This window comes from Hippocampus bargibanti, linkage group LG10, assembly GCF_051943395.1.
Source record: "Hippocampus bargibanti isolate YZ-2025 linkage group LG10, ASM5194339v1, whole genome shotgun sequence".
Lineage (NCBI taxonomy): Eukaryota > Metazoa > Chordata > Actinopteri > Syngnathiformes > Syngnathidae > Hippocampus > Hippocampus bargibanti.
Genome location: NC_142743.1, coordinates 13,465,996 through 13,488,456, shown reverse-complemented (window position 1 = coordinate 13,488,456; position 22,461 = coordinate 13,465,996). Strand labels below are relative to the sequence as shown.

Below are 22,461 nucleotides of genomic sequence, written 5' to 3'. Positions count from 1 at the left end.
CTCTGCGAAAAATAGCAGAGAATAATAATGGCGTTCATCCTGACTTTCATGATATTTTTTTACATTTTAGAAAAGTTAAGACCATTTTTTTTATATTGAGAAGCTCATAACTTACTGACAGTTTCATTTATCTGAATGTATTCTACTGTCGCCTGATGGCTAACACGTGTACACCCAAAGGAACAGCACAATGAAATAAATGGAAGCATGTAATTATGATAAATATAAAAAAATGTTTACATTCGATAAAATATTGTGTAAGTATTGTTATGGTGCAAATTTCTTGATTGATTGATTGATTTTTTTTGGAGGGGGGGTAGGTCACTAGAACAGAATAACTGAGAACCACTGGTATTGGAATCAATTGACCTCTCTCTTGCTCGCCCACACATGCACACACAAACAGTTTAGTCTTGAAGTATTTTTAAGGCAGATAAATATCTCTCTTTAGAAAACAACACATCAGTTTCATTTGTTGTACATGAGTTTGTAGCATCCACACACACATGTCGTGTAATCCCATTAGTTTGGAGATGAGTGGGGGCGGGGGGTTGGATTGAGGTTAGTCTAAACCTTAATCCCCTCGCGGAGTGGATGTTTATTATTACCCGGCATGCACAACAAAATCCAGCACGCCAACACATACCTCCACTTTGTTGACTTTCTCTCTCTCTCTCTCTCTCTCTCTCTCTCTCTCTCTCTCTCTCTCTCTCTCTCTCTCTCTCTCTCTCTCTCTCTCTCTCTCTCTCTATCAGCAGCCCGACTACGAGGAGAAGGAAAGACAGGGGGGGCTACTGAATAGTTTCCCTGTCGACATGACAAACTCACCCCCAGCCACCTCCATCGCCATCCTCTTAATCTAATTCCACCATCCGGATCGGCAAGCGGGACCTGCCTTGTCTCCTTCGACGGGATGGCCGCCCATCAGAGGACGGGAAGGCGCTGGGACGGCATGGGAAGAACGGCTGAGTGTGTGTGTGCGTTTTGACCGGAAATCCCCAGGAATGCCCGTACACCAGATCGCGGTGGTCTCATCCAGGGAGAATGGCAAGAGCGCCCTTCGGCACAAAGACAAGAACGTGGTAAGTTCCTGACTGACTTCTGAATCGTACGTCATACGATCTGAATAATTTGTAGTTGTAGTTGTGAAGTTGTAGTCTTGTATTTGTAGTCTTGTACATTATTTGAAATGTTAAAAAAACGCTAACACAAACTGAATTGCAGTTTACCGCGCATGCGCACATTATGCTTTCATATTCGACCAGAACGAAAACTGAGGACCTTTTGTCGACGATCTTATCCATCCACCGTATTCACCTTGGAGACTCTCCCATTCTTTTTGGTGGTGACCCGATCCTAGAGTTTTTCTCTTCATACTTGGCGGTTCTCCCATGCTTACTCCTACTTTATAACTAGTTGATTCCTCGATTGCAACACAAATGCCGGACTTGAAATATGGAAACAGAAATAAAAAATCAAACGAAAACAATGTGACGCGCATATCATGCTTCATCGACAAAGACTCGATAACAGCATTTTTTTATCGTATAAAAGTTGTTATACGAATCATCTTTATTGAACAGAATCATCTTTATTGCCAAGTATGTAGAACACACAAGGAATTTGTCTCCGGTAGAACACGCTGCACTAGTATCGTCGTCAAAAAAACTGCTAAGTGGCACTATACAGTTCCATTTTGGCTACTGTTGAAAATGATGAAAAAAACAAATAAAATACGGGGAAAACGTATACGTTGACAGGTTTGTAGTTCCGACAAAAATAAAAAATAAAAATAAAAAATCACACGTGCGCAAATCCACCTGCGCAGGCACACACGCAAGCTCAGAGCCGCTAATAGCAAATCAGGCTAGCAGCAAATCCGTTGATCAGCTTAGGTGAGGCGCTCTTGTCTGGACGCGTGGCTCTCGTTTTTATTTTACCCGCTGTAGTTACAATTTCGTGGGGGGCGGGGGGGGGTGTATTCAACACACCAGAAAGAGCAGTACACCGAATTAGCTTGTATCATGAAATGATGATGCACATTTTGATAGCGCGTCATTCTGCCATTTCCTGGTCTTATCCTCTTTACGTTTCAGGGCCCTCAGGGCAAGACCCCTGCTCGCTCAGGGAGTCGATCCAGTAACATCTCCAAGGTAACCTGACGCCCGTCGTGACGTGTTTGTCTGATGAAAAAAAATGGAATCATGTATCTTTAAAAGTTTCAACGTGATCGCTTCCAGGCAAGCAACTCGAAATCAGGACATACTGGCATCTCCAAGACGTCCGTCACCTCATCGACTCAAGAAATTTTCAGGTAGACCATTTTACCGTCGCTAAGATTATATGGTTCCAACTCGTGCTGAATGGACACTGAAAAATGTTGTCACCTCCTTCATCATTGTCATCTCATCTCAGCATCCACCGTGTGCGTGCGTGTGCGTATGTTCAGTGTCGTCCAGTTAACCCGCGTCGAAGAAGATGTCTCAGAGTTCCCCAGTGACAAGAGCCGGCACCCCATGGCCATGACGATCCCCAGCGCCACCCTGGACCCATCGGGCCCGCCCCCCAAGAAGCAGGTGAAGCGGCGTCACCGCCGCAAGAGGCACGCGTTTGGCCCTTTGGACTGCGTGCAGGCCAAAGGGCCCCGAGTCGTCTCGGAACCGCCCTCGCGCGACCCCCCATCGCGCTTCCGCTGCCTGGACTCCACCTCGGAGGACGAAAAGCCGTCGAACCGCAGTTGGGCGTGGGAGAAATCCAGACGGGCCCGCCACCGCAGCCGGAGCAAAAGCGGCGAGGATGTGACCGAGGTGATGGAGTTGCAATCGGTGAGCTCCAACGAGTGCAAGGAGGATCCCCCGCTAGCGGCGGATGATGGCGTGAAAAATCGACGCCTCAAAAGCAGCAGTAGCAGCAGCGGGCGCAGTTCGCTGAGGGAAAGTTTTCCCAGTATGGACAAGGAGCCCAGTTCGCCTGACAGTTCGTCGGAGGAAGGCGAGGAGGAGCTCATTACTAAAAAGTATCAAGAGAAAGGGGCGGGGCAAGGGGACATGGCGGTGCCGGCGCTTCAAAAGTGCTGCGGCGCCAACGGTGCTGCGCCCCCTCACGCCTGCTCCGATGACTCCGAGTTGGAGGTGTGCAGGTCAGTCCGGGCCATGCAACGACACTGTGCCCCTGGGATGCGTCAATCAAACGATGTCGGCTTCTAAATCTATTCCAGCCCCCTTTCACACCTGCAAATCACTGCAGTAACAGTCAAAGACGCCCCCCGAAAATGATACACAGACAGACAGATAATTATTAGCTGTTGATATATATATATATATATATATTTTTTTTTTTAATTATTATTATTTTATTCTTTACAAAAGGCACCAAAAAAAAACATAAAAAAAAAATCGATCATCACAGTACGGATAGAACTTTTCGATAAGAAAGGCGCTTCAAAATGAAATGTATTATTATTATGAATAAAATACAATCCAATTCTAAATAGTTGACAAATGAGATCAGCTTTTGTGAAATGAAATCAAAATAATTTATATCCAAGGCACGATTATGTTTCTCATCAGAAAATAATTGATGAAAAAAATTGTTAAAGTAACAAATCTGTCTCTAACATAAGAACTGTCGCCATTTTTTCCTTCCACACCAGCGAAGTACTTTTGTCAATGTTTATTTTTAGATTTATTTTGATTTTGTGCGTGTGTGTGCGTGTGTGTGCGTGTGTGTGTGTGTGTGTGTGTGTGTGTGTGTGTGTGTGTGTGTGTGTGTGTGTGTGTGTGTGTGTGTGTTTGTGTTTGTGTTTGTGTGTGTGCGTGCGCGCAGGATCTGTCACTGTGAAGGCGACGAAGAATGTCCGCTCATCACGCCGTGCCACTGCACGGGAAGCCTGAGCTCCGTGCACCAAGCGTGTCTCTACCAGTGGATCAAGTCCTCGGACACGCGCTGCTGCGAGCTCTGCAAATTTGATTTCATCATGGAGACCAAACTCAAACCTCTGCGCAAGGTATATATTAAAAAAAAAAACACTTCACCGGCGTGAATATGCAATCACGTTTGTCTTATTTTCTGTCCAGTGGGAGAAGTTGCACATGTCCAAAAGTGAAAGAAGGAAGATTTACTGCTCGGTGTTGTTCCACCTCATCGCCATTGTTTGCATGCTTTGGTCCGTTTACATCCTGGTTAAAAGAACCGCAGAAGAGATCAAACTGGGCAAGAACGGTCAGTATACCCCGCGCGCGCCGTGTCGCCGGAATGTCATCCATGTTCCCATGAAAATGCAAAGGAGTCAAAAAAAATCTCAATGTCCTCCCATAGAAATGAATTCATATGGAAACATACTATCTGTTTCCTAAACACATCACTCATTGCTATAGCAACCAATGATGTGTTTCGGTCCTCAGCCTTGGTGTGATAGTCTCATTCTCAACAAACACAACATGTATCACGGCCACCAGCCAGCTCAATGCAAAATATTTCATCAAGTTACCGTCCAAGAAGTTCCTCCCTTCAATTCAACTTAGTACGTTGTAGCCAATGCAACCCTAGATGGAACCAAAGTGCTTTTTTTATATGATGTGAAACATTTTGTATAAATAACACAGCAGAGGTACAAAGAAAAAAAAATGCACATGGCAAATATGCAGTGGAACACATAGTTTCTATTGTGATAAGAATTATAACATTTATTTATTTATGTATTTATTTATTTACTCTTCTCGGTTTATTTTGAGACACGAGAGTTTGGGGTTTATTTTAAATGTATTTTTCCTGAACCTCCTTAAAGAAGCCGATGGTCAAACACTTATACTTTACTTCATTACATAATACTTTATCGCTTCTTTCATCCGACAAACACGTAAAAAAACTCGTGCTAATACTAAAACTAATAAAATCTACAATCAACTAAAACAGCATTATTGAAGGAATAAAAAAACCTAAGACACATAAAAAATACTCTACACCCCAAAACTAACTGAATTTTATTTTTTAAAATGATGAAAAATAATAAATTCTAGTAGCTATACAGTACATGAAAAGAAAATCCACACAAGTTTAGTTCTGTTGAATTGAACTTTGCCTAAGTTCAATAATTTTCTTTTTAACTCATTCACTGCCAGACAATGTACAAACGTGTGTCCACTCTAGGCCAGGGTTTTTGCCATTGCCACTCAAATTCCAGGAGCCACAGAAAATTTAGTTTTGGGACTACGTAATTATTTAATACAGCGTTAGAAACCTTAGACTATCTTCTTTCATCAGAAAAGAGTTAATTCCGAAGTTATATGGGTCTGGAGTTATCTGAGCTTGAAATGGGGGCGGCTGTACAAAATACAATATACATACAGTACATATTGATTTATATAGCGCTTTAAAGTACAACCAACGTCTCCGGACAAGTTGTGTCCATAATTTGTAAAATGGCTTCAAATGACTTCTACTGAGCGTATTTTACAAAAATTCCACCGCACATAGCTATATTTTACGTTTTAAGACTTGCGCTGAATATTCCGGAAGTCTTGTTTTTGAGTTGGTGACGTGTACTCACCCTACGTCACTGAAGGAATGCCCCTGACAGAGAAAGCGACATACCTTGCATCACCTCAATGCAATTTGCGGTACTTTGTTTGGTCTGAAAACTTCGTGTTGATCCATGTTGATGGTGAAATTAGAAGGAAAACACAATGGCAAACATTTTGGTCATCTTTCGAAACGGCATGCAGCCACCGGTTTTAAACCAATGAGAATCAAGGGGGCGTGGCCATGATACATGCTCATAAAAGTAGCCGTCACTCAATAGAAGTTATTGGTTCCAAAACAAGAAGCCAGAGAGAAATTAACACTGTTGATTTCAGAGGAATTATGGCGGCTTTCTCTCCTGAAGTACTATACCCCCCAGGGTAAGCACGACGCCCCCTTCATGACCGACTCCTGTGAATGACGCTAGCGCCCCCGCGTAGGGCGAATAACTGCTACACCGTGTCCCTCACCCCCTCCAGGCGTCCTGGAGTGGCCCTTCTGGACCAAACTGATTGTGGTGGCCATCGGCTTCATGGGGGGTCTCATCTTCATGTACATCCAGTGCAAAGTCTACCTGCAACTTTGGCGCCGCCTCAAAGCTTTCAACCGCATCATCACCGTGCAGAACTGCCCCGACAAGAGCCGCCTAGCCGACGGTAAACAGGCGCCCGCGGAGGGGAACGCGTCATCGGAAGCGAGGTCGGGGGACAGTCGTAATCCGGTTTGAAGGTGGCGGCATTTTGCATTGAGGTAGGTTCATCATCATCATACATTTCATTTATAAGCACCTTTCAAAACTCAAGGTCACTTTACAGTCAGAGGATGTTTCTATCTAGCTAGCTATCTATTTGCTGTCTATTAGCTATTTAACTATCTAGCTGGCTTTCTATTTAGCTATCTATTAGCTAGCTATCTAGCTAGCAAGACAGCTATCTATCTATTAACTGTTGGACATGGCGGGTGTGTAAGTTGTTTTTATAGAAGTGATTTTTTTTTTTGCATTTGTAAAAGTACTTGGGTAAAGTGAGTAAAAACACGCTTTGTTGTGGGCGCTGGATTTGTGATTATGACGTCACAATTTTTATTTATTGGTTTTATTTATTTTGTACAATTCAGAATCAGAAAGCATTTAACAGTCCCACAATGGGGATATTTCACTGCTGGATTCTGGGCTATTTGGGTGTAATTACATTGTTGACCACAAGATGGTGACACTAATTTGATATGTTAAATTTGATAATAATAAATTGTATTTATAAGCACCTTTTAAAACTCTCAAGGACACTTTACACAGTTTACTTTTTTTGAAAATTGGTTATCCACTGTTGTCCTGCTTTTTACGCCTACAGAAAGCGATGGCTGTTTTTTGTTATTAAATGTACGTTTTTGAGCAAGATATTAGCAATGCTAGTTGTGAGCTTTGTGACGATAAACAGATTAGAAATTGGATGTAGAGAAGTTTTACAATGAACATAAAAAATATAAAATGTTTCAAAAAATAAATACAAACCTAATAAAACATTTTGAAAATCATGAGTCAAAGCTAAAATTAAAAAACCAACAATTAAAAAATAGCACAGAATAACCTGCTTATTTCAATCATTTTGAAATACTATAAAATGGTTTTCATTTTTGTGACATGTTTCAGGGAATGACTGTTCCATCATGACTTTTTTTTTTTGCTGTGAACCTTAAATAATTGTTTTTTTTTACCCCCAAGGTGAACACGAGGAGGGCAGGAACCGGGCAACAATCCACCGCGATGACCACCAAGAGTGAGGATGAGGTTTTGGTCTCCCCGGAAGGACTTGCTTACGCTGAGTAACGACTGCATGTTCTACTTTTTTGGGACACTTCCATTCCCTTCTTGCACTTTGTCAAACCGCTGAAAGTGACACTCAAAAATAATTAGTGATTCACTTCGTAATTGATTAGTTTTTAACCATTGCACCTCGGAACTATTGTATTTGGTCATTTCGCTGATTTTATTCCAGGTAACAATAATCCAAATTCCGCTCTCTTGAAAAATTACAAGAGATTTTTATTTTGGTCATTTTAAATTGGGCTCACGTTGTCACGATTTCATGAGTTTTCTTTTTTTTTTTAGCAAAAAAATTAAAATGACACTTTCTCCATTATGCAAATTAATCAACACCATAAATTTCATTTGGTTCGGTGAGTTTATTTTCAGACAGCTTTTTGCACTTGGACAATCGTCTCTCCTCGGTGAGCATGATCGTGTGTAGCGTCAAGATATTTTGACAACTAAACCCAAAGTTCAAACGTCAGATTGCAGTCGTTCACCATGGCGCTTTAGAAACAATGTCATTGTCTTTTCTACCACAAAAAGTTAGCAAAACCTGAATGAAGTAATATTTTTCCCTTCGCTCTTTGATTGGATAAATAAAAAATGCATTATGACTCTTAGCCTCTGCAATAAAGAAATTGTAGAAAATATGCAGAAAGTTATTTGTTAAAAAGGCTCATGAAAGGAAACCGAAATGTCTCAGCTCGAGTCGGACATCACAGTATTTTTGTCCAATTCCTCCTGGTTGTCATCACTATCATTACTATCAAATTCTTCTTCTTTGTCTTCTTCTTGGTTGTGTGCCCGCTCTTTTTTCTCCTTGACTTCCAAGGCCGCGTAGGAAACTTTCCTGAGTTGAATGTTCGGAAGTTTCTTCAAATCTCCCGTCCATTCCCTGCAGTAGCAAAACATCACTTTACTTAGTCCGCGTGTGTCACAACCCAATTTCAAAGCATTTTTCATCCGTCTCTCTCATATAAATCAAATTTGACTTTCTCTAAACCTTTCAATGCAAATTTCCAGTGGTTCAATGTTTCAGCTGTCTGATGCTCCGCTCACCTGAATGTTTTCAAATGTTTGGTCTTGATAAAATCTGGGATCTCTGTGAAAAAAAGAAATAAAAGAACTATCAATAATGCTGATTACAAACATGTGCAGTCTGGATAAAATAGACATTCCCAAGTACGGACCGAAGCCGGCGCCGTGGTACAGCGCCCGTTCTCGCTCAACGGTCTGTTTGATGAAATCCTCCCTGGCACCGTGGACGCGCCCCTGACGCCCCTTGATGCCGTTCACCAGCTCAATCTGCTCCAGCTCACCATCGAACCGCTGCAGGTACCTACAACACACGCGCGCGCAGTAAGACACAATATTTTTCTGATTCTGAAAAAAAAAAGGATAGAGAGACTTCACGATGTTTACTGTCATTTCTGGTTAAATGTTAAACTAAACCCAAAGACCAACGTAAGTTTTATATCAGGGGTTGACAAATTACTCTCATTAATGAAAGCAGTAAGAGGTTACTTGTGTTATACTGCCCACTGGTGGATAAAAGAATGGACCTGTAGGAGGAGCAGTACAATCCTCAAACCACACGACGCACAAACTATTAAACTCTTGCACAACACATCACATTTTAAGATCCTGACACACCTTTCGACGATGTCACAAGCATCCTTCATTGTATACGTGGTCTTTTCTGGGTCCAACTGGCTCTGAAACCATAACAGCTTCTCACCTGTGGATGGCAAATGTATCCCAAATGTATAAAATCACGATTAAAATAAATCAGAATTAACTTACCAATATTATTCAGACGCGAGGCTTTTTCAACTTTTTGTCTGCAGAAACAAAAAAGTACAATCAGGCGACCAATCAATACGGAAGGAGTTTTAACAAAATCGATTGAGATTGCAACAGTAATGTCATAATGTAGGAAATATTTGTACTGTTATGGGTTGCGTGAGATTCAAATTCGGAAACTCACCGTTCTTTCTTCTTGAGTCGTATTTCCTCGCGGGCCATGTAAGCTGCTTTCCGACTGTAAGGATGCACGACCTTCTCCGGGGCTTTCGCTTTTTTCGGTGCCTTCGGCTGAAGAAAAAAAATATAATCGTATGAGAGATAGTCACCCGCGGAATCTACGTTTTGTTATCAAAATTGACATCGATTTGTTTCGTGTTTAAAAGACAGGCGCTCGGTCTCACCATTATAGAAGCATATATGCTGTTAGCTTTGCTGTGAAAACTCGTGGTTGGTTTGTTGACAGCTGGGCCGGAAACGGTAACGACCAAGTTCACGCAAAAACAGTTCGGGTAAAAGAATAGTGGGAGTCATTAGTTCCTATGCTGAATATCGAGTTTCATCTCGAAGGTAAAGGAAAAAAATATAAGATCAAGCAAAACAAAGACATAAAAAATGGGTTAAATGTTAAATGTAGTGAATTATAAACGTATTTATTTTTTAAGTATTTCTCAGACAAAAGTCATGCATAACGGCACAAGACATTTTTACCTACATTTACGAATTTTATAAAAATATAACAGGCAACAGTTAATAATTACAACAGGAATTGTGAACAAATAATGTCTGGAAATTACTTTAAAATTTTATATGTGAAATAACACCCTAAATAATTATACATACCGCTGAATGTACCGGTAGGTTGTACTGTATTTGAGATGAAACAAAATGGACTCTGAATTTCAGACTATTTCTTTTCACACATTATATAAATAACATAAATGTAAATACTGTAAGTTTATAATATATTTTTGTTTTTTTTTTTAAACAAATGATTTGTACTACACTACTTTATTGCATTTTCGCGTAATCGTTGTATTAAGTTCATCCTGTCTACTTGATATCTAATTTAAAACAGATTCTTTACACTCTGGCGAAGGCGGAAGTATACGCCGAAACATGTCAGGTATTTGAACACCTACAATACACTGTCTGTAAGTAAATAATCTGTTTTAAATTAAAATTTATTGCGTTTTAATTTTCATGAAGAAACATGTTGCTAAATACTACTAGTCATCATCTGCTTTCTGAGAATTATGAGTAATTTATTTTAACGAAATGCCCCGTCACAGTTGTCACACGACCAGTTGAAACAACTGTGACATTATCCATCCATCCATCCATTATCCGTCCACCGCTTATTAGTCATTAGGGTTGCGAGGGTGCTGGAGCCTATCCTAGCTGTTTTCAGGCACTAGGAGGGGGACACCCTGAATTAGTTGCCAGCCAATCGCAGGGCACACAAAGACAAACAACCATACACTCTCTCACTCATACCTAGGGACAATTTTTGAGTGTTCAATCAGCCTGACATGCATGTTTTTGAAATGTGGGAGGAAACCGGAGGACCCGGAGAAAACCCATACAGGCCCGAGGAAAACATGCAAACTCCACACAAGGAAGCCGGACTGGGTCTTGAACTCACAGCCTGTGCACTATGAAACCGGCGCTCTAACCACTCGATACTGGGGCGCCTCTGTGATGTTAAAAAAAAGGATATGTACCGTGTGTTGGCCTAGCCAAAGTACAGGTGTATTTTTTAATATTTTTTTAATCTATTTACTGTATTATTTTAATTTTATTATGGGTCTGCAAATGATTTCAGCCATGTGAATTCTACCTCGCAACAAGCAACCGACTCTTTTCATTGGCTTATGGGGCACATTTTATCACGCCCTGTGATTTCCCCCCTAGGAACATTTTCTTTAAAAGTCTAAATAAATTCAAAACAGGGTATCAAATAGATTCAAATAGAGTATATAATTAACACTATTATAATTATATATAATTGACAGTAATGTGAAGTGTCCTTGAGAGTTTTGAAAGGCGCTTATAAATTAAATGTATTATTATTATTATTATAATTACTGGAATATTATATTTCTCACGCTAAACATTCAACATCTAGCTACAGGACAGCCAGGGTGTAATGAGGCTGTGACGACCAGTGAGTTCATCGAAAGTGTTGACAGTGCAAGTTCATCCCCACCTCCCTCCTGCATACCTGACAGCCTGCAGCAGGAATGCGATTGTGCGGTAACAGACTTGCGCCGACAAGCACAAAAAAAGGTTTGCGTCACACCTGAGTTCTAGTGGGAGTGTCCTCCTTTCTTATTCTTCTTCCTCTTCCTCTCCCATCCACGTAAATCAGACACGCCAGGAAGTTGCAATGCTTTGACACACACAACACGATGGCGACATGTCCCCCCCGAGGCCTTCTTTTACCAGCATGAGAGGCCATTGCCCGAACACCCCACTGTTCCTGCTCCTGCTATGGATCCTCATGTCCTATTGGACTGGAACAGGTAAGCAAACTGCATTTTTCCTTTTTTTCTGGCTGTCAGCAAATTGACACAATTCCAAACCAATTCAGACTCCCCCAAGCCTCTTTGTGTTGATTTGTGACTCAACCTGCTGACTGTAATTCTGTTACCCAGTCAGAACAGGATCACCCTGGAATCATCCCCCGGCGTTGTAATATTTTTTGACGATAAGCGCTCAGACCCCGATGAATCAAAGTGTTTATCGTATTCACAAAATCTCCGCTTGTGTTTTGCAATCTTTGTGATTTTTTTTTTCTGGTACAAAGTGCTAAACAGGAAGTGGTAAGTTCCTGTAAGATGTGACTCAAAAGTACTGTGATACTGCAAGATATTATATGATACATGTATATTATATCATTTAAATGGAGAGGCAGTATTGCAAATACCAGAGGTGACAAAAGTACACACGATATGTCCTTGAGTAGAAGTGCTTGTCAACAAAAAGTCTAATTCAAACTAAAATTGAACAAAGTAAAATTGAACCGAGCGTGTTCATATGAACACAGATAAATTCTTTTTCAAATGCATTAATGTTGTTTCTTGCCACGCGAATTACTGTCAATTATATATACTTACAATAGTGTTAATTATCTACTCTGTTTGAATCTATTTGATACTCTGTTTTGAATTTATTTAGATTTAAAAAATATGAATTTATCTGTGTTCATAGGAACAGACTCGGGATAAATGGGTTAAAATACAAGTCAAGAACGTAGTGAGTGTGACATACACTGTCTACTACCGCGACTAATTTTGACATTTCAAATACAGGGCATACAAGTAAGTAATAAGTAAGAAAAAAAGTAAACATTTTTTTTAATTTTATTTCTTGATTTAACGTATTTAATTTCTTGAAATTCTTTCTGTAATGTCATTTTATTTATGTATTTATTTATTGAATATCTTTAAATAATGTATGTATTTGTCTATTTATGTATGCATTTTTTAAACTTATTTACTGCATTTAATTTATTTATTGCATTTAATTTATTTACATTCTTTCAATCATTTCATGCAATTTATTTATTTATGTATATATATATTCATATATTTATTTCACTTTTCGAAGCATAAAAGTAATAACGTTTTTATTTTATTTATTGATTTAATGTATCAAATTTGTTTACATCCTTTTTTTATTTCATTCGTTTTATTTAGTTATTTATTTAAATTATGTATGTTTGTTTATCTATCTATTTATGTATGTATTATTTATTTATTTAATTTATTTAATTTATTTCATTTATTTATGTATGTATTTATTTATTTCTTTATTTTTTTATGTGTTTATTTGTGTCTATATATATTTGTGTATTTAGTGTAATTAATGTATTAAGTTTTTTCCCTGTAAAATTGTCTTACATGATATTGGTCTGCTGCGTGATTCATCAAAGACTTTTGTTGTTACTGTTGTGGTGGTAGTGTCAAGCCAAGATGGTGGCACGGAAGAAGAAAACCAACCGGTGGAAGAAGGGACAGAAAACCAAGAACCACTCGGGGAGGATACGGAAACTTCAGGTTGGACTTTAACTTGGCTCAAAAGAGGATGCTGGCTGCACAACAACCTTTTTTTTCCTGCTGTTTGCAGAGCCTGCATCATCAAGCTCAGATGGTACCCCAACATTGGAGCCCTCGTCCACCCAGGAGAATGAATTGGACTCAGGTCTGATCAGAAAGCCAAGTCATTTCTGTTCATCTGAAAAGAGCAAAACGACATTTTAAGGAATATTTATTTGTGTATTTATTTGTTTCAGGATTTGTACCAGAAGATAAAACAGAAGAGCTTGGCTCAGGACTGGGAAGTGCAGGTACAACATGCGTGGAATAGCATTATTCTATCTCGCTAGCTAGCTGTGTAATCTAGCAAGCTATGTAAAATAGCTAGCTTGCATTGTCATCTATGTAATATGTAATCTAGCTAGTTTTCTACATCATCTAGCTAGCTTTCTATATCATCTAGTGTGGTGATTTGTGTGGCGAAGTAGACACACTCGTTATCCCTTGTGTATATTTGACCGTGACTTCTTTCTTTAGTGGTTAATACACCACATCTAGCTAGCTATGTAATCTACATAGCTAGCTATCTAATCTAGCTAGCTAGTTATCCATCCATCTACATACTCATGATTATAATTTTTTTATTTTATTTATTTATTTTTGCCAGAAGGGAGCACAGACGACCCCAATTCGCTGGACTCGACCTTGAGCCCGCAGAGTGACGAGGGTCTCAGCATCACCATCATCCTCATCCCGGTGGCTCTGGTGGTCTTCATCATCGCCATCATCATGTTCGCCCTCTTCCTAAAGCGCAGGTTCAAAATGGAGGCGGCCGTTCGAGGTACGTTGTTACATCGCCACAACATGTCGCCGTCAGTTAAATAACACGCCAATTTGTAATTTGTTGTTTTAGAATCCAGAAAGGAGGATCCATATCTGGATGGCTCCAGCACAGAGAAAGTGCCAATGTATGTGGGTATATTTATTTTTATACAATTGCAGAATCAATCCATGGAGGTCAGAAGGAATTAAAAACAAAGAAAATATATATGTGTGTGTGTGTGTGTGTGTGTGTGTGTGTGTGTGTGTGTGTGTGTGTGTGTGTGTGTGTGTGTGTGTGTGTGTGTGTGTGTGTGTGTGTACATATAATTGGTTCAATTGAAATAATCTCTTTGAGCAACTGGTCTTTGAATGCAAACTGTAGAGAAACACAAGTAGAAGGATAATCTAAACAATAACCACATGCATATATTCTTTATCCTCTACTAAGAAAATAACTCACATTGCAGCATTTTGCACAGCCTCCGGCAAATCAGTGCATTAATTTCTAAATAAGGATTCATTCAGATTATTTTATCTGGTGTTGAACATGTACGGGGGAAAAAATTGCAATACTGTAAATGTTTCGAAAGCATGACTGTCTTTTTCATCCAAAAGTTCCAGTTTGAGCAGAATTTATTAATAAAAGAAGCTAACACGATAAAATAGCTTACTCCAAGCAGGCCTTATTCTACAACCTTTGTTCCCTTGTGACGGATAGCGAGTCTTTGCACGCATTTTTAAAGAATAACGAAATATTTATCGTGACGTAATCAAAATGCTGCGTTTTTTTTGCATCCAGGCCCATGTTTGAAGAAGACGTCCCTTCAGTGCTAGAGTTGGAGATGGAAGACCTGGACCAGTGGATGATAAAAGACGGTACCGTGATACAGTTTTTATCCAATTATTATCACTCTTTTAGGTAAAAAAAATAATACACATTTTTTTATTGTTGTATATAAGCGTATATACAACCACGTTAAATGTGTGTATCAAATTTCCATTTAAAAAAATTACACAAATTAATTCCCAAGTCTATTTGGATTCAATTATGTCACAGCGTAAGCAATAATAATACAGTAAAGTCTTGTCATATTGATATCGGTTATATCGATAGTACTGCTTATTACGATACTATTTCTATGAACACAAGGAGAACATTTACATGCCGCAGGATCGGATATATCGATAGTCTGGTTATATCGATGTTTTTTCAAAACTCTCAAGGTCACTTTACAGTCACAGAATCAGTCTTTCTGTGGGTGAGCAGCGGCAGCCACACTCGCCAGCGTTTACTCAACCCGGAATAACTCAGATAGAAAGCTAGCTAGCTAATAAATGTTCCTAATATTTCACCTGCAAGAGGGTGAAAATATAATCAGCTCACGCTATGACCCCAAGTTAGTCTTCCTCATGCATTTCCATGTGTGTGACTGACGGGAGATGACAGACACACACACACACACACACACACACACACACACACACACACACGTGTCAGCCATTACGACACTAAGGGACCCATATGGTGCAACATGGACGACCTCCTTGGGCCCAAGTCCACTTACTCAACATCACTAAGGCTTTGTGTGTTTGTTTTTTTTCTGTCATGATTTCTGCAGTTTGCGCCACGCAGATCGTTTGGGAAGAAAAACCGTGTCGGAAAGGTCAAAGGTCAATTGGCAGGATGACTAAAAACGCAAGCGGAATGTCACCCATTGATTACAGCGATGATAAAAACAAGGCAGCAGATGGCGGCCAATAGGCAAAATCCGGGGAAAAATACTCGCTGTAGGGAAAACAGTCACAAATGAGAATCATATCGAGACACATACTAGGAAGTGAGACTTCCCCACTGCTGTCGACTTCCATTTCCTGTTCCATTGTGATTGTCACGAGTTGCCTCTCCCTCTGATTGTTTTTTGTCTGCAGGTTAACGGCGTGGAAAAAGCAAACCACAGCACACCCTGAAGTTTCTTTGTTTTTTTTGCTGCGGGGGTCTGCTCATCTGGGAGAAATTGATTCATCATAAAATTTCATCATTAGAATTTTCAACGGAGAGCGATCCGGTGTTGGCCAAAAGGTGAAAAGTCCATCAAAACACACACACTCGCACACAAATTTGAATTTATTTCCTCATATGATGACACCCCCCCCCACTCTCACAAAAAAAGACATTACAAATGTTTTTTTTTTCTTCAATATTGAGGTAAGGGTAAGTAAAAATAAAAAACTGAGAGAATGCTGTTTCAAAAGTGTAAACACATCCTTTTATATCGTGTATTCAGAATGAACAACTTAGTTTCAAACTCTTGCAAACGGGGGGCATTGCGCAACCTCGCTGTTTCAAGTAACCCTGAACAAAGTTCGGATGTTCTAGCAGGCTTTTCCGGACAGTTTTTGAGTTACAGCTTACAAGCGGAGGACACCTTTCACTGCATCAGACCTTTAGGTGTCTACCGGAAAGCAAAACAAATGTCAGGACACGCCAACTGGAACAGCTCAGTTTTTTTTCCATATGACTTTTGTACAGAGGCTTGATATCGACTGTATCACCTCGCATGATGATGTTTTAGCCAAAGATTTCAAAATTCGGAGCAATTTGACCAATTGCACCAATATACAGTATAATAAGTACTGTTTCATATTTAAAAAAAATAATTACAGACTGTACTTGTTTTACCAATATTTCCATTTATGATGACACAATGAAAAAGAAACGAGCTCACAATTTACTGACGTGGCAAAACATTTCCAAGTCCTTGTTACAGTTTGTGGCACTGACCTGAACGTGTGTGAATGCAGTTAGGATTTGGTGTTCTGTTGTAAATATACAAATGCTCACAGCCAAAGTTGTGACTTCGACGACTGATTTTTGTTGTAAATATGCTAGGTATGAAATGTTCCATGAAATAAAATGTGTTAAAAATGAATTGTAGTTCAGTTTTTGATGGGTTGTTCTGTTTCCATCAATAGCAATGTTTAAATCCTTTTGAATTTTGTCATAAGGTTTCCACGACAACATCTTTGACCAACGTGCGCATCTCCATGTCAAACATATTTAGAGAAGGAACTCGTTCTCACTAATTGATTCTCCATCATCTGATGGCGTGTTATTTGACAGGATGTTGCACAGACGATGAGAATGTGAGCCAATGAGTCATGTGAAATGATTCTTTGGCCTGTCATCATAAATAATTGGAGTCAGAACCGCAACACTTTTTTCCCCTCAGTATAATAAACGTACATGATGATGTATATGGGGGGCGGGGGGGTAGTATGATACATTTCAACAACTAAAATATTAACATAACACATGGGAAACAAAATCAGTCTCCCGCTCTCTCTCTCTCCTTAACTATCACACTTTTTTTTCTTTTTCTCTCCCGTTTGATTTCCTGTTGGCGTGGACTAATCCAGTTATTTCCAGCATATTATGCATTTGCAATCACGTCATACATACATTACATTCTGCCGTCGCTGTTTGTCATTTCCATGCCCGGTGTGGGAGTCCTCCAGGGAACATCTAAAAGTGGGAGATATCGCAGGGGGCCAAGCATGTGATCGTGAGCTGTGTGACAGTGTGACTTCCAAATTGGCTTCCGGTCAAAATAAATGCTAAAAAACATACCCATACCCCCAAAAAAATAAAAATAAAATAATGGACCTGCACAAATCAGTACGCACACAAAATTGACAAGAAATCGGAAAGCGACAAAACCCTGCTGTTTTCTCTTATTTGCGCCACTGAGCCAGGAAATACGTAACTTCCGAGCGCCTGTTAGAAAGCGGATATCAACGTCACATTCTCGCGACGGCCATTTGTCAAGCGAGAAAGCTAGCGGTAACGCTTAGCGGCACTCCAAGCCAAATTGCTCCCTTCTGACAAGTCGTCTGCTCCCGCTGAAACGCAGATCCTTCCGTCACAAATAAGGCCGCTGTGGACTCTAAAACGGCATGTATCCCACGGACAGCTTTGAGGGAAGCGACTAATGCGAGCGGTATTTTTTTTTTCCACTAGCACCCTCGCGCGAACGGATGCTAAATTTTAGCCGGTACCGCTAACGTGGTCACCAGCGGTACCAGAGCACTTCACACTGGGAAGAGAAGACACGAAGGGTAGCACACCATCCCACCGCAGGCTCCTCCCGGCGTTTGCTCCGTGTGGCCCATGAGGATATTTCCCTCCGGATTCCCCGCCGCAAGGAGCCACCGGAGAGGCCCTTCGTCACTGACTGTCCTCGGGCTTGTGAGGTAAACAGAATTTGGCATTTTCCGTACCCATAGACCGGGGGAGAGAGGCAACACTTCGCGGGCCTAGCATCTTAGCATTAGCTTGTTAGCGACGTGCTAACCATAGCGCGGCTATCGTGCTTGTTGTCCGAAAAACATTCTAATTCAAATTTGTTTTCTCTCCACAAAATTCCAACAACCTGGATGGTGTGTTTACAGGGTCGGTGTAGCTTTAAAAAAAAGTTAGACTTCGAAAATTACTTCTCCCAACTCGCTAACTTTGCCCAGACATCAATTGAAGAATGTTACGCCGCGCGTAACATTTTGCTCCATCAGCATCCAGAGCTTTGATATTTGTAACTGTACAATGTCCAGAGTTTGGGAGCCTTTTAACTGAGCGTGTTGCTTGTTCTGTATCCACAAAGGGACATAAGTCTTCTTGTGCCGGTCCCAAGCCCGGATAAATACAGGGGGTTGTGTCAGGAAGGGCATCCGACGTAAAAGCTTGACCAAAACAAACATGCGGATCAAACCTCTAAAGATGGAGGACACTGATTTGCTGTGGCGAACCCTTCAAGGCAAAAGCCGAAAGGAAAAGAAGAAGTACAATGTCCAGACAGTCAATAAGTTTGCTGAATCATTACGACAGCAGTAACTCGAGAGCTTTTGATCAACTAGCTATGTCCCTTTATGCTGCAAAGCATACCAACGGTCACTAGCATCTGATACTTAGCTGGCTTGACTGTGAGAAGCCCAATGCAAAGTTCCTGTAGAGGTACAACAAGAAGTGCAGGGTCCTCAGACAACCAGGAGTGTTCAACTAACATGAGAAGTAGTGCGGTTGAAAAAAAAAATTCTTGAAACGAAGGCGACAAACTGAAGCGCCAGGTCAGCTTTTGGTTCTTTAAATCTTTTTATTCTTTTTGCTCTGTGGGTCTGTGTTATGGCAGTCTTGAAACTGTCACAATTGAACGCAAATGTCGCAATTGAACAACCCCCAGCCCTCGTTTTCTTTGAACAATTATGACATTGATTAAATTGCTCTCATGGGTCGCCCAGAACACGCACACATCTTTGCATTTGTCCTACTACAGCGCACATGGTCCTGACGACTTAATCGATGTATTTCATTTGAACCTAAATTGTTTAATTTTCTCATGTTCCACCTGTCAGTATTGATGACCAAAATTTGTAGCTGTTATCAAGCATTTTTTGTCTTGTCACCTTATCTCAAATTGTGAACATACCGCCATAAACTTACTGTGTCATGCCTGATGCTAAATTAACTTTAATTAACTTGCCCCACAAAAAAAAGCTCTACAAAATGACAACATTGCTTCTTAAATGAGGTCATCGGTGAGCAAAAATACTCCACAGAGAGAAAACGTTGTTTCAATGCTGAGTCGGTTTTAAAACGGATTAATGTGCGAATTGATTCGTTGACAAATCAGTAAGTGGCGCAACTCCGTATTTATATTTTTAAAGTGCATGGTTATTGCGAAATAATGGCTTAACTCGTGAGTCGTAATGGCTTTTGGAATGTCTTGAAAGCACCTCCTCTTTTTAAACCCAATTGTCTAAATAGACCCCCCTCGCTTCCCCACCCTGACCCGCGAAATGATCTCAAAGCAAAAAAAAAAGGAAGAAGAGCATGCTGGCTGAAAGTCTCGCAGGTGTCGTGACGCATTCCCAAAATCCGAGAAGCTTTTGTCGTTTGGAATGGCTTATCGCCGCCGCCTGTGTTTATTTAAGATTAAACGCTTGTTTTGTGGGAGCCCGTACGATAAGAGCGAGCCCGCCGCCAACAACATGGCGTCACGGGCGTCGGAAGGAAGGACGGGAAGTTTGAAACAGAAGAAGTGGCTTCCCCGCGGCGTGTGTGGGCTGCGTGAGATTAAGGAAGGAGGAAATTGAAGGGCTTTTCTCTCCTTTTACATCGCAAGAGATTAAAAAAAACGTGCCCGTGCGCACGTACGTCAACATGTCTCAGTTTGGCGTCATCAAGAGTGATTGTGTTCCCATTTCACCAATAGCTCATCACATACTTTTTATTTGCCTTTGCTGCTTAACAAGTGAACTGATGGCCTGTCAATCATGACGCTTAGGGTTTAATCAAATGTGGCTTTAAAGGACAACCGACACCATTTTTTAGTTTCCTAACTGACATCAGAAAAATGTTTTATAGCATCTAAAATACCCAAAACACGCAGGCTGATATTTTTAGTTAAATGCAAAACACCAATAAAAATGTCTTAACTTAGTGTCCCAAAACTGCTTCAAAATGACCTTGGTAATGGTTTCAGAAGGTCCCGCCCCCTTGTTCGTGACGTCACGCCAGGACAAAACAATGGCTTCAGAGAGTTCAGATTCGGAGAACATGCCTTCTTGTTACTCATCCATTTATGAATATGATTCAAATAGTACTGAAGAGGAAAGCATAAATGTTTGCAATCGATTAAAGAAGTCCTTCCGTATCAATTCGAGTCGCCTGGACTCCAATGTAGCTCCCAGAAAATGCACAAGATGGCGCACAAGCTCCATTGGAAATGGGCTGATGTGTCTGCTGAAAATTTTTGTCCACTTTTATGGTGTTACCGCAATTGGCAGTGTTGGTGCGACACACAACGATTCACCATAGCGTTATTTATGTGTTTTTCCTTCTAATTTCACCATCAACACGGATCAACACTATGTTTTCAGAAAAAACAAAGTACCCAAAATGTATTGTGTGTCGCTTTCTCGGTCAGGGGCGTTTCTGACGTGACGTCACGTCAGGCATCTTCATTAACTTGAAAACAAGACTTCCTGAATATTCAGCGCGGGTCTTAAAACGTAAAATATAGCTATATGCGGTGGAATCTTTGTAAAATGCACTCAGTAGAAGTGATTTTACAAATTATAGACACAACTTGTCCATTTGTTTTCGGAACTCAAAGATTTTGTAAGTCAAGACGCGTTTTCCATTTAAATGTTCCAATACCCTGCATTCTGAATCAATTTTTCTCTTACCTAACCTTTTCGCCATTATTCCGTTCACTCTTTGACCAGAAGGTTTACAAGAGAAAACGGGTCTAGGACCAAATGGAGCGCCAAACTGAGCGCACCTGAATGTACCACCGGACTCCCCTCCACTTCCTCATACGTCACTTTCTTGTGTCGCGTCGCATTGTGAGAGACTCCTTTAGCGTTCTATTGTGAGCAGGCGTGTTTGTATTGTTCAATCACGATTATAAGCAACATACATTGATTACATTGATTGATTAAAATAGGAACAGATAATGATCGAAAACCGACCTTTGACTTGTAAAAGGTCTTGCCAAATGTGCTGACGGGCCAGATGTGGCCCGTAGGCCGTAGTTTGGTGACCCCTGCCTTAAGTCATCCACTGCCATTCCTGGATTTATTTGCGAATTGAAAAGCATGAGGTGTTGCGCCATTCCTGAATTTATTTGTGTTTTTTTTTTTTTGCGGGGGGGGGGGGGGGGGGGGGGGTGCGTGCGTTTGAAGCTTCGGTCAAACCTCTGGCAATGTTTTTCTGTCCCGCGCGGGGGCAGCATTAGCCTTTTGAGCATTTTGAGCTGAGATAACTCCATACCCATATCATTTAGGAATTAACTCTTTTTTTTCTGGTGAAAGAAAAGAGTCTAAGGTTTCTTAATCTGCATTGAATGTTTATATAGTCCTAAAACTCAATATTCTGTGGGCCCTGGAATTTGAGTGACAATGACAAAAACCCTGGCATTGGAGTGGACACATTTTTGCACGTCAGGCAGTGAATGAGTTAATCTCCTTGCTTGAAACTAAAAAACACAATTCTCAGATTGACCATGAAATGTTCTCGGTCTTTTTTGGGGGGGAATTTTTGAAGCTGTCCTTCATCCCACGTGTTCATTTACATCTGGAATCCCAGAAACCGATTCATGTCCCCCTACCCCACCGTCCGTCCCTGGATGGCCATTCAATTTGGCGAATTTCATGCCACCGGGAAGAGAGATTGACTCCCATCTGAGTGTCGGAGGCACTTTTGGAATGCACGGTGGATTCCGACCTGGATCGGACGGCTTCCTCGGCGGCGGCACAGACAGCTGGGAGATCAGTTCAAGTGCCTTTAAGTCTATTAAGGAGGGATTATCCCTTTGTACGCTCCAAGTGAACTCAGCGTTTCAGGAAAACAAGTCTGTCACTTTCTTCACACCCCAAACCCCGCTCCCCTCCTCACCCCAACAAATGGACTCTGTA

The 22,461-nt window shown here is 40.8% G+C and overlaps 4 protein-coding genes across 7 annotated transcripts in view; 3 read left to right on the top strand and 1 right to left on the bottom strand.

The window, feature by feature from the left end:
• The first annotated feature begins 776 nt into the window (after positions 1–776).
• Positions 777–7,544, top strand: marchf1 (membrane-associated ring finger (C3HC4) 1). Of its 2 annotated transcripts, XM_089007191.1 has the most exons (9): positions 777–1,082; positions 2,097–2,153; positions 2,241–2,314; positions 2,450–3,139; positions 3,826–4,006; positions 4,077–4,221; positions 5,856–5,900; positions 6,000–6,270; positions 7,241–7,544. In XM_089007191.1, the coding sequence occupies exons 1-8, from the start codon at positions 1,005–1,007 to the stop codon at positions 6,245–6,247; spliced, it is 1,518 nt and encodes a 505-aa protein (XP_088863317.1). In that variant the 5' UTR covers positions 777–1,004; the 3' UTR covers positions 6,248–6,270; positions 7,241–7,544. The 2 variants fall into 2 exon arrangements, with proteins under 2 accessions (XP_088863317.1, XP_088863318.1); XM_089007192.1 differs by lacking the exon at positions 5,856–5,900.
• Positions 7,545–7,681: 137 nt separating this feature from the next.
• On the bottom strand, positions 7,682–9,629 carry tma16 (translation machinery associated 16 homolog). The gene is made up of 7 exons (XM_089007197.1): positions 9,535–9,629; positions 9,315–9,421; positions 9,131–9,168; positions 8,981–9,065; positions 8,518–8,666; positions 8,387–8,429; positions 7,682–8,222 (listed from the first exon to the last, which is right to left on the bottom strand). Exons 1-7 carry the CDS (start codon positions 9,535–9,537, stop codon positions 8,027–8,029), a joined length of 621 nt encoding a protein of 206 aa, XP_088863323.1. The 5' UTR covers positions 9,538–9,629; the 3' UTR covers positions 7,682–8,026.
• A 1,866-nt stretch (positions 9,630–11,495) lies between these two features.
• On the top strand, positions 11,496–17,705 carry tmem154 (transmembrane protein 154). 3 transcript variants are annotated; one of them, XM_089007111.1, is made up of 8 exons: positions 11,496–11,655; positions 13,096–13,191; positions 13,262–13,336; positions 13,428–13,481; positions 13,841–14,011; positions 14,084–14,138; positions 14,792–14,868; positions 15,922–17,705. In XM_089007111.1, exons 1-8 carry the CDS (start codon positions 11,550–11,552, stop codon positions 15,924–15,926), a joined length of 639 nt encoding a protein of 212 aa, XP_088863237.1. In that variant the 5' UTR covers positions 11,496–11,549; the 3' UTR covers positions 15,927–17,705. The 3 variants fall into 3 exon arrangements, with proteins under 3 accessions (XP_088863237.1, XP_088863236.1, XP_088863238.1); XM_089007110.1 differs by having other exon boundaries at positions 13,838–14,011; positions 15,922–17,702; XM_089007112.1 differs by lacking the exon at positions 11,496–11,655 and adding an exon at positions 12,346–12,453 and having other exon boundaries at positions 13,838–14,011; positions 15,922–17,704.
• A 113-nt stretch (positions 17,706–17,818) lies between these two features.
• The window catches only part of fbxw7 (F-box and WD repeat domain containing 7), a 67,126-nt gene continuing 62,483 nt past the window's right edge, over positions 17,819–22,461 (top strand). Inside the window, 1 exon segment of the mRNA XM_089007189.1 lies at positions 17,819–18,243. The gene's annotated coding sequence lies outside the window, so the exon portion shown is untranslated.